Here is a 12482-nt window from a genome sequence, read left to right on the forward strand (position 1 = left end):
TCTGGCAGCGGTTTGTTGAAATAAGGAATACGCCGTTTAACTTTACATTGTAGGCTGATTACACTATGCCTGATAACATGAGCTACAGTTGAAGTCGGAAGTTTACATACACCTTAGCCAAATACATTTAAACTCAGTTTTTCACAATTCCTGACATTTAATCCTAGTAAAATTTCCATGTCTTAGGTCAGTTAGGATCACCACTTTATTTTAAGAATGTGAAATGTCAGAATAACAGAATAATTTATTTAAACTTTTATTTCTTTCATCACATTCCCAGTGGGTCAGAAGTTTACATACACTCAATTAGTATTTGGTAGCATTGCCTTTAAATTGTTTAACTTGGGTCATACGTTTGGGGTAGGATTCCACAAGCTTCCCACAATAAGTTGGGTGAATTTTGGCCCATTCCTCCTGATAGAGCTGGTGTAACTGAGTCAGGTTTGTAGGCCTCCTTGCTCGCACACACTTTTCCAGTTCTGCCCACAAATTGTCTATAGAATTGAGGTCAGGGCTTTGTGATGGCCACAACTTTGACTTTGTTGTCCTTAAGCCATTTTGCCACAACTTTGGAAGTATGCTTGGGGTCATTGTTCATTTGGAAGACCCATTTGCAACCAAGCTTTAACTTCCTGACTGATGTCTTGAGATGTTGCTTCAATATATCCACATCATTTTCCTGCCTCATGATGCCATCTATTTTGTGAAGTGCACCAGTCCCTCCTGCAGGAAAGGCACCCCCACAACATGATGCTGCCCCCCCGTACGTCACGGTTGGGATGGTGTTCTTCGGCTTGCAAGCCTCCCCCTTTTTCCTCCAAACATTAAGATGGTCATTATGGCCAAACAGTTCTATTTTTGTTTGATCAGACCAGAGGACATTTCTCCAAAAAGTACGATCTTTGTCCCCATGTGCAGTTGCAAACCGTAGTCTGGCTTTTTTATGGCGGTTTTGGAGCAGTGGCTCCTTCCTTTCTGAGGCGCCTTTCAGGTTATGTCAATATAGGACTCGTTTTACTGTGGATATAGATACTTTTGTACCTGTTTCCTCCAGCATCTACACAAGGGCCTTTGCTGTTGTTCTGGGATTGATTTGCACTTTTCGCACCAAAGTACGTTCATCTCTAGGAGACAGAACGCATCTCCTTCCTGAGCGGTATGACGGCTGCGTGGTGTTTATACTTGCGCACTATTTTTTGTACAGATGAACGTGGTATCTTCAGGCGTTTGGAAATTGCTCCCAAGGATGAACCAGACTTGTGGAGGTCTACAATTTTTTTTCTGAGGTCTTGGCTGATTTCTTTTGATTTTCCCATGATGTCAAGTAAAGAGGCACTGAGTTTGAAGGTAGGCTTTGAAATACATCCACAGGTACACCTCCAATTGACTCAAATGATTTCAATTAGCCTATCAGAAGCTTTTAAAGCCATGATATCATTTTATGGTTTTTCCCAAGCTGTTTAAAGGCACAGTCAACTTAGTGTATGTAAACTTCTGACCCACTGGAATTGTGATACAGTGAATTATAAGTGAAATAATCTGTAAACAATTGTTGGGAAAATTACTTGTCATGCACAAAGTAGATGTCCTAACCAACTGGCCGAAACTATAGTTTGTTAACAAGAAATTTGTGGAGTGGTTGAAAAACGACTCCAACCTAAGTGTATGTAAACTTCCAACTTCAACTGTATGTAGAAAATGAATACTATAAGCGATAAATACACTATATACACAGCTAAAAGACACGTGCCACATTTTTGTGCTATGCTCAACAGTCTCTGGGTGAAGGCCAGCATAGCCAGGCCTCTCATCTGGGTGTGTTCCTCTTCTCTGGCCTTTCCTTGCGGGATGCTGCATCATGGTGATGTCTGTTTGTCTCCTCCTGGTAGCCCTGCTTCATAAGCCTGCTCAGGTACAGGAACAGGGTCTGGTTCACAAACACAACACACAAGGAATTATGAGGATACCTGTAATAATGTAGAATTCCAATCAAGGTGTCTGAATGCAGGGTTCCCCCAACTGGGGATTTTATTCATTTTGGAAATCTGTTCCAAAGTATTCCCACCCTTATACAGTGCCTTCAGAAAGTAGTCATACCACCCTTTGACTTTTCCCATATTTTGTTGTTACAGCCTGATTTTAAAAATGGATTAAATTGAGTTGTTTTTGTCAATGGCCTACAATACCCCATAATGTTAAAGTGGAATTATGTTTTTTGAAATTTTTGCAAATTAATAAAAAAAGAAAAGCTGAAACGTCTTGAGTCAGTCAATACGTATTCCATCCCTTTGATATGGCAAGTTCAGGAGTAAAAATGTGCTTAACAAGTCACAAGTTGCATGGACTGACTCTGTGTGCAACAATGGTGTTTAAAAATCTTTTCTAATGACTACCTCATCTTTGTACCCCACACATATAATTAATTATCTGTAAGGTCCCTCAGTCGAGCACTGGATTTGAACCACAAAGACCAGGGAAGTTTTCCAATGCCTGGTTAGCGCTACAGCTGTAAGTACCAGTCTAGGGTTATGGTTAGCGCTACAGCTGTAAGTACCAGTCTAGGGTTATGGTTAGCGCTACAGCTGTAAGTACCAGTCTAGGGTTATGGTTAGTGCTACAGCTGTAAGTACTAGTCTAGGGTTATGGTTAGTGCTACAGCTGTAAGTACCAGTCTAGGGTTATGGTTAGCGCTACAGCTGTAAGTACCAGTCTAGGGTTATGGTTAGCGCTACAGCTGTAAGTACCAGTCTAGGGTTAGGGCAGTCCAGGGATACATTATACTACGAAATAAGTAGAGCCAGGAATATTCCTGGTCAGGAAAAACTGCTCACTCCACATATATAATGAGTAGGAGTTTATCCTGGCCACAGGACTTGATCCAAGGAATAGAGAGCAATAGTAATGGTGTCTTTATGTAGGCACTAACTCCGCCATGGCTTGGTCAAAGCCTATGGGGAAATGAATTGGTTGTTGGATAAAGACAGAAAAAAAGGTCTGTGGTAAATACAGAGATTTTGTACATTTTGTTCTATGAGATCATCTTCATTAGCTAACGTCCCTTTTTGTGAATTTTTAAGCATTTATGTATTCAAAACAAGCACATAAAGTCTTCATAATTCATAAAGGTCATGTTAACTGACTGATATTATCTTATAGATCAAAACGTATAAGATCTCCTGTGTTAACCTCAGACCTTATTTTGGGCGTTTATCCCTAAACCCCATTCTTCCCCATTCATTTACCCCATAGGAATGGCTGAACGAACCAGAGGTAACTCATTTACGTTTTTTAGGACTGGTAAGCACAAAGTTGGAGTTAAGGGTAGTTCTCCATGAATCCACTAGAGGCAAGTACAGACCGTTTCAATGGAACATTTATGGTAAAACACAGAGCTTCATTCACTCATTTCATTTTATTTATAATAGCCAGGCTAGTTCACTCAGTAAAATTAGCCATTGTTTTCATGGAGTCATGTAACCCATAAAACTAATTAGAAAACACAGTGACAATCAAAAAAACGAAACATTATTCACATCATACACAGTAGCACACAGCGTAGTTTTACATTGTACTGAAACGGATATTTTATTTAATAAGAGTGTATGATATAATACTTTGTTAGTTATGTAAAGCAGGGTTACATGATGTGACAGAGCCATGCACTGGTTTCCCAATATGGTCATTTCTGGTTAACTGAAATGTTCATGTCAGTCAACCTATCTCATCCACTGGTGATAATTTCCATCTTGACACGAATCATTGGATGTGAGTAACTCTGGCACAGCAGAAAGCCAAGGGACCTCTTGGACAATAATTGGTGACACACATGATTATACCAATTCAACGCATTCTGCTGAACATTTGTACTGGGTGAATCCCTAGAAGAGCATGTGATTGACACCCACATATTAAATCACAGGGGGCGCCAAGAAAGACTGAAATCTGTACCTTCCATGCCTCCTCAAGCTCAGGGGTCCATCTCTCTTTGAGAATGGGTTGGACAGCACAGATGAATTCTGCTCCTACATACTGGAAAGAAATCACACAAGAATAGGAATGTATACACGTATACAACAACAACAAAAAAATGCAAACTCTAACTTTGCTTAAGATGCATCATCAGTGTGTGTGTGGCTTACGCTGTAGTATTTGGGTGGGGCGTTGTAATGGTAATGGCTCATCCCTAGCTCCATAGCCAGAACCTCTAATCTCTCCAGCTGGTCCAGTCTGGCCACACTTTTCTCAACGAAGGACATTACTCTGAGAGGAAAGGAGGCCGGGTTATGAACGCCCACAGGCACACCTTGGATTATCACCATCATTCGATCCTACCACAGGCACTTAATGTGATCCAATTCATTTAGTCATCTTTTATCCTCTCTTTCAACAAATGTTCTCCAACATTAAACCCTGAAACTGAACATGGTTTCGTTGTTGCCCGTAGGCCTGTCTTTTACGCCGAACAGCATGTTAGGGAGAGTCTATGCAGAAAGATAAATATGCACAAAATAATAAATGGGTGTACTCCCTCTAGGGGCCGGTGAGGACATTTTGCACTAATGCCTGTGCAAGTGATTTGAGGGGCACTTGGCCTTTTCCTGGGAGTATAAGCGCGGAAGGGCTGTGTGGAGATGTAGTGTACATATCCCTGTCTGTCTCCTGTAATGCCACTGTAGCCTTCATACCTTTGATTAAGTGGAGTCCTCAGGCTTAATTAGGTTTATTGGCCTTTTGAGGGGAGAAAAACTAAGAGGCTCAGCATACCCCAGTGACACAACAGAATGGAGAAAACACACCATTGGGAGCAGCATATGGAGGATAAGTGTGTTCTTCACTGGCAGCAGACCTGATAATAGCTAGCCAGATAATGATAATCTCATATAGGGACACAAACAGTGTGGACAGATCTTTGAAATAGGAAACTTAATCTCTACAGTATGTCATACATTAGTTTGCTTCAATGTAATCAGTGATGGTACATTGTGAGATGTTCAGATATGATATGTAAAAATACCATTCCCTTTGTGGTACACCGGCTGTAGTGTATTGAACTTGAGAGTTGTACAGTGTTGTGGTGTGGCGACTGACCGTAGTCCATGTGACCTCAGCTCCCGGCTGGTCCGTAACATCTCAAGGTCCTCCACGTCTCGGAACAGGAAGAATACATCCTTGCATTCTGGATGGGTCTCAAATAACCTGTTACCAAGACAACAGACATGAGCCTACAAGATCCAGCTTCATTAAGTTTGCTTTAACCAAACTGACGTATTCATGCCCACACACAAACATCCCTCCGTCCTCCAAATTCTCCCACTGACTACGCAACAGAGTTCAAGCAAGGCTGTAAATAAGGTCTTGAAAGTCATCCACTATGTTTTTTTTATAATGTAAGTGTTGATGTGGTCCTCTAGTTAAGCCATGCCTGTCTCTATCCTTGTAAATATCTTCAAGGTGGCATTTAAAGTCATCACATCTCATCCACACAGTGATTTTAAGAACATCTCTATGAGATCTGATTGTTTGTTTGAGCCCCTTGCAGTTATCAGTCCTGGCTGCTCTCTAACCCTCAGTCCTTGCCTGCTTTGCTATAGGCCTACTATGGGCTGCAATCCCAACATCAAAACCCTCAGTGACAGGGGGTGTAAACCCACTTGTCCTTCTCCTCATAGAGCTGCCTGTATTCAGTTCCCCTGCCCTTTAAGGTGTCATAATTCGGTCCCCAGATGTGGTGATCTGGCCCTGGCCGTAAGAGTTCCCCTGCCCTTTCAGACGCATTCATGTATGGCCTTTCTCATAGACTTTGTTGCTTTCATGATATGGTTCGATATATTGTTTTTTAAACCATTTTTCTATTTTCTATTTTATTTTATGCATTTTGGGCCTGATTCAGACTTAGTAAATTGTTTAATTTTTTACACGTGCAGTCAAAAACGTGATTTTCCTGTGTTTTATATATATTTCCACCACTATGAGGTTGGAATAATACTATCAAATTGTGAAAATTATGATAATGTCCTTTTAGTGTAAGAGCTGTTTGAAATGGCCACCGGAAATGGTTGCCTGTTAAGATGGGCTGGAGTTTTGGTCTGCCTGGTGACATCACCATGCGGTAAATTAGTTAATAGAGCAATAACAAAGAAAGTTCCAAACTTCTCTGCCAATGACAGCTAGTTTTCAGTTCCCCCTTCCCCACTCAGACCACTCCCAGACAGTCCTGTAAAAAGTCTTGCTTGAGAAATGAATCTTTGCTAAGAAGCAATTTTTGTTTATTTTTGACCATTTTAATTTAAAACAATCACAGTAAGGTACTTGTTACCCAGAAATTATTTTATATTGAGATAAAAATGGCTTCATTGGACCTTTAACAAGAGATTTAATTCATGTTGCAATACTATCAGGGAGCATTTCCAGCAGAGGTGTCTACCTTAAATATAGTCATGAAATCAGGAAACACATACCCTGCTGTGAGTTCCATAATGTATACATCACCATTTATGGTATATACCATTAAAGCTCTGTAGGATCTAAAGGAACCATGCATGAATTACTTGGCTTTATAATGCTAATTATGTTCATAGTAATCAACCAATCATCTCCTCCTTTTTTGTGTTTTCCCTCATCCCTCTAGTCAATCATTTTGTGAAGTGAGGTATAAGAGCTTTGCACATACACTTTGATTTGCACCTCTTACTGCCTCTGTGTGTGAGAGAGAAAAACCTTATTTACACTCACAGTTGTATCTCAGTCCATTGCTACCGTCATAAACACAAGGCCCTTGAAATAAACGAATAGGAGCAGAGAAGAGGTGTGTGAGGTGATTTCAAAATAGGATCTCTGAATGGTGGCTATGTTCTCCTTGCATTAAAAATGAATGCTTTTTTATGCATTTTGGCTGATAATACAACTTGTACTATAAGTGATACGTATCCGGGGACTTAATTTGACACATGAACTATATGGAATTATGCCACAATTACTAGAACCTTTAAAGAATAACAGTGAATGACAAAGTATGAACAGGGAAGCAAAGTAATACATGCTGAAGAAAAAAACATCATTTTCTGGACATATGCTGCACTGAATGCAGACCTGAATAAATTGTACAATTCTGTGGCTAGGTGAAATTGATGTCAAGATAAGTGGATTTCGAGATGAGTCCTATTCCGGGCAAAGCTGTTAGAGGACACATTCTTTACTGTGAATGTCATTCTCACTTTATAGGCACAATGTAATTCATACCACACCTCACTGATGTGAGAGCACAGGGGAAATGACCCTTGACTCATTTTCTCCCACACACACAAAACCACGGTTCAGGAGTGTAAGAGCTGTTTGAAATGACCACCGGAAATTGTTGCCTGTTAAGATGGGCTGGAGTTTTGGTCTGCCTGGTGACATCACCATGCGGTAAATTAGTTAATAGAGCAATAACAAAGAAAGTTCCAAACTTCTCTGCCAATGACAGCTAGTTTTCAGTTCCCCCTTCCCCACTCAGACCACTCCCAGACAGTCCTGTAAAAAGTCTTGCTTGAGAAATGAATCTTTGCTAAGAAGCAATTTTTGTTTATTTTTGACCATTTTAATTTAAAACAATCACAGTAAGGTACTTGTTACCCAGAAATTATTTTATATTGAGATAAAAATGGCTTCATTGGACCTTTAACAAGAGATTTAATTCATGTTGCAATACGATCAGGGAGCATTTCCAGCAGAGGTGTCTACCTTAAATATAGTCATGAAATCAGGAAACACATACCCTGCTGTGAGTTCCATAATGTATACATCACCATTTATGGTATATACCATTAAAGCTCTGTAGGATCTAAAGGAACCATGCATGAATTACTTGGCTTTATAATGCTAATTATGTTCATAGTAATCAACCAATCATCTCCTCCTTTTTTGTGTTTTCCCTCATCCCTCTAGTCAATCATTTTGTGAAGTGAGGTATAAGAGCTTTGCACATACACTTTGATTTGCACCTCTTACTGCCTCTGTGTGTGAGAGAGAAAAACCTTATTTACACTCACAGTTGTATCTCAGTCCATTGCTACCGTCATAAACACAAGGCCCTTGAAATAAACGAATAGGAGCAGAGAAGAGGTGTGTGAGGTGATTTCAAAATAGGATCTCTGAATGGTGGCTATGTTCTCCTTGCATTAAAAATGAATGCTTTTTTATGCATTTTGGCTGATAATACAACTTGTACTATAAGTGATACGTATCCGGGGACTTAATTTGACACATGAACTATATGGAATTATGCCACAATTACTAGAACCTTTAAAGAATAACAGTGAATGACAAAGTATGAACAGGGAAGCAAAGTAATACATGCTGAAGAAAAAAACATCATTTTCTGGACATATGCTGCACTGAATGCAGACCTGAATAAATTGTACAATTCTGTGGATAGGTGAAATTGATGTCAAGATAAGTGGATTTCGAGATGAGTCCTATTCCGGGCAAAGCTGTTAGAGGACACATTCTTTACTGTGAATGTCATTCTCACTTTATAGGCACAATGTAATTCATACCACACCTCACTGATGTGAGAGCACAGGGGAAATGACCCTTGTCTCTTTTTCTCCCACACACACAAAACCACGGTTCAGGAGTGTAAGAGCTGTTTGAAATGACCACCGGAAATTGTTGCCTGTTAAGATGGGCTGGAGTTTTGGTCTGCCTGGTGACATCACCATGCGGTAAATTAGTTAATAGAGCAATAACAAAGAAAGTTCCAAACTTCTCTGCCAATGACAGCTAGTTTTCAGTTCCCCCTTCCCCACTCAGACCACTCCCAGACAGTCCTGTAAAAAGTCTTGCTTGAGAAATGAATCTTTGCTAAGAAGCAATTTTTGTTTATTTTTGACCATTTTAATTTAAAACAATCACAGTAAGGTACTTGTTACCCAGAAATTATTTTATATTGAGATAAAAATGGCTTCATTGGACCTTTAACAAGAGATTTAATTCATGTTGCAATACGATCAGGGAGCATTTCCAGCAGAGGTGTCTACCTTAAATATAGTCATGAAATCAGGAAACACATACCCTGCTGTGAGTTCCATAATGTATACATCACCATTTATGGTATATACCATTAAAGCTCTGTAGGATCTAAAGGAACCATGCATGAATTACTTGGCTTTATAATGCTAATTATGTTCATAGTAATCAACCAATCATCTCCTCCTTTTTTGTGTTTTCCCTCATCCCTCTAGTCAATCATTTTGTGAAGTGAGGTATAAGAGCTTTGCACATACACTTTGATTTGCACCTCTTACTGCCTCTGTGTGTGAGAGAGAAAAACCTTATTTACACTCACAGTTGTATCTCAGTCCATTGCTACCGTCATAAACACAAGGCCCTTGAAATAAACGAATAGGAGCAGAGAAGAGGTGTGTGAGGTGATTTCAAAATAGGATCTCTGAATGGTGGCTATGTTCTCCTTGCATTAAAAATGAATGCTTTTTTATGCATTTTGGCTGATAATACAACTTGTACTATAAGTGATACGTATCCGGGGACTTAATTTGACACATGAACTATATGGAATTATGCCACAATTACTAGAACCTTTAAAGAATAACAGTGAATGACAAAGTATGAACAGGGAAGCAAAGTAATACATGCTGAAGAAAAAAACATCATTTTCTGGACATATGCTGCACTGAATGCAGACCTGAATAAATTGTACAATTCTGTGGCTAGGTGAAATTGATGTCAAGATAAGTGGATTTCGAGATGAGTCCTATTCCGGGCAAAGCTGTTAGAGGACACATTCTTTACTGTGAATGTCATTCTCACTTTATAGGCACAATGTAATTCATACCACACCTCACTGATGTGAGAGCACAGGGGAAATGACCCTTGTCTCTTTCTCCCACACACACAAAACCACGGTTGAAGAGCTCGACACTTTGATCTACAGTGTATTCCCTGTACTTGAGGGCTTTGAAGTGGAAGTGGAATTCTAATTCCTGCTCTCTCATATGCAGTAGGTATTTCAAAGGCTCGCCTCTGATTGAAGAGTTTACATTTCCTCACATAGCATACACACAGCATGATCTCTATAGTCCATCAATTACATTTCCACTGTCAGCTTATAGAAAATACATTCCCTGGTGAGATGCTCTTGCTCTAGTAGTACACAGAGCAGAGGAGGGCAAAAAGGTGGAGTCTTCACAGTGCTGCTGGTCTAATTGAATGTGCATGCTGTTAACCTGAGGACAGCCTTGCTGATCACCCGAGGACAGCCTTTGTTTCTAGGGGCCTTGAAGTGACCTTAAACCATGGAAGGCCCCAGTGGTCCCAGGCCAACACGCTAAGGTCAATCTCTTCAACTCTCTGGATCTCCTCCAGGCCAGGGACACATTGCCCTGATTGGGCTTGAAGCCATCTGCTGTGCTGTGCCTGGTGGTCTCTCTCTCTCTCCATCTCTCTCCACTAACAGCCATAATGTCTGACTACATTAGCACCAAACTAGGAATGCATTGTGCACTCAATATTCATGTTTTTTTCTCTCTCTGCAAGCTATTACATTTCAAAGGCTGGCCATTGTGCTCGTTGCAATGTATTTTCTTTGCTGTGAATGTCTTTGTTTGTCAATGGATGGGAAGAGGACTGGTATATTTGTTATGCAACATTGAGATGTAATGTTGGATGATGGGACGGAGGGAGGCAACACCCTCCAACCCCTTCATGAAAGTCTCCAAGCCCCAAGGCAGAAGGATGTGGCAGCGGTTAAAGAATAGGACTATGTGCAGTTGCTTGCTTGTGAGCAGAGGTTAGGCACAATGTCACAGTCACATTCAATCAATGAGCCCTGAGACTCCTCTCTGTTGTGGACCAAATAATGTCTCTCCCTAAAATGCCTTGAGAGCTTTTTGGCAGCACAAGGAGTGACATCATTTTATTAGGATGATGGGCTTAATTCTCATACAATATAACAATTATGTGTTGATCCTACATTTTGATCCTACTGTTTCCACAAAATCATATGTATTGCAGCTATAATTAACACACATAGACAAATAACTGTGTAAAAACATACAGTTTGAATAATGTGAAGTTGGCATATTCTTTAATTTATAGTCATGTATGGGCCTGAGGGCACACACATAGTGTGTTGTGAATTCTGTAATGAATGTATTGTAATGTTTTTAATTTTGTATAACTGCCTTAATTTTGCTGGACACAGGGAAGAGTAGCTGCTGCCTTGGCAGCAGCTAATGGGGATCCATAATAAATACAAATACGTCATGAATGATAACAAACATAGTCCCTGCGGTCAAACTGTCTTTGTTCTAGCCAATTTATTCAATCATTTCTGGAATGTATTTATCTGTTATTTCAAGTTGAGCGCAATAGTGTTGAAGAGTTTTGCCTTTCTATGAGCGAGATGAGTTTTATGAAAATGTTCAGTCTGATAAAGCAAATGTTTAACTTGCTTACAAATAACTAAAACAAAATTATTCAAACATCTCACCTGACGAACATAATAATTCCAACTTTCGCAATGTCCTCCTGGATAACTTTCCAGGACTCTTTGATCATCTGGATTTGCTTCTCGTTGAGATGCGCAACATCTTCTTCCGTTGATGTCTCTCCAAGTGTTTTCGGTGCCAGTCCTGATATTGCGCAGCCCATTTTTCTTGCTACAGTACAATTAACTTAAATGCAGGTACCTACTTTAGTAATAACACAACAGACGCAAAAATAACCGAATTACTGCCGAGAGAAAGGTCTACTCCCCTGGCATATGGTTCACGTATACTCCTCTTGCGCGTATGGCTGGAAATCTAAGCTACACCAGAGGTTCCCAAAATGTTCCGTTCCGGGGACCACCAAATCGCTATCAAAAGCTCCGGGATTCGTAGATTTTGTTTTTACATAACATATCTTAGCAGTCAATTTTTAGAAATGAATGTAACACATTAAAAGGCTATTTTTATTATTATAAACAATTTTGATTGTGAAAAGTCAAATAAAAATGGTTATAATAACATTAATAATCCCAACTGTTATTAGAATTAATTAATTTATTATAAAACATCTACAAATAATCACTGACGACCTACAATACCCCGGAACACAGATTGGAAACCAATGGGCTACACCATCCAGCATGAATGGGATTCAGTGATATCCAGAGCGCAGGAGTGCTTCTTAATAAGAGTTTTCTTCCCATAACTACTGCCAAAAGCACAACGATGAATACTGTAGTAGTCTATGCATCTAATAGATTTATTTTCTAGGCATCATATAGGTAAATATGACCATTAAAACAATGTGGAGATATATGATTAATCAATGGAATCAAACTGAAGATGGTTTATAATATTTCTATCATATTTCCAGGGGCGTTTCCAAGATTTGAATTCATTGAGGCTTAGCCCAAAGCCAGGGGTGGAACTGTAGTAGAGGTGTACTTTACTGCAGCTAAATGCATTAATCTGGTGTACTTTGAGATGAACATT

General features: G+C 39.8%; 1 protein-coding gene across 1 annotated transcript; it reads right to left on the reverse strand.

Moving 5' to 3' along the window:
- Positions 1 to 1681: 1681 nt before the first annotated feature.
- Positions 1682 to 12091, reverse strand: xgb (x globin). Its single transcript, XM_029713654.1, has 5 exons — positions 11492 to 12091; positions 5089 to 5196; positions 4140 to 4260; positions 3949 to 4029; positions 1682 to 1927 (listed from the first exon to the last, which is right to left on the reverse strand). Exons 1-5 carry the CDS (start codon positions 11650 to 11652, stop codon positions 1808 to 1810), a joined length of 591 nt encoding a protein of 196 aa, XP_029569514.1. The 5' UTR covers positions 11653 to 12091; the 3' UTR covers positions 1682 to 1807.
- Between the last annotated feature and the right edge of the window lie 391 nt (positions 12092 to 12482).

The sequence above is a fragment of the Salmo trutta genome, chromosome 25 (genome assembly GCF_901001165.1).
Source record: "Salmo trutta chromosome 25, fSalTru1.1, whole genome shotgun sequence".
NCBI classification, from domain to species: Eukaryota; Metazoa; Chordata; class Actinopteri; order Salmoniformes; family Salmonidae; genus Salmo; species Salmo trutta.

Coding starts and splice junctions, on each gene's coding strand:
- xgb (XM_029713654.1), bottom strand. CDS start 11,652: ATGGGCTGCGCAATATCAGGACTGGCACCGAAAACACTTGGAGAGACA. Junction 4,261..5,088: donor CTGAGGTCACATGGACTACG/GTCAGTCGCCAC, acceptor CTTTCCTCTCAG/AGTAATGTCCTTCGTTGAGA. Junction 4,030..4,139: donor CCCCACCCAAATACTACAGC/GTAAGCCACACA, acceptor ATTTCTTTCCAG/TATGTAGGAGCAGAATTCAT.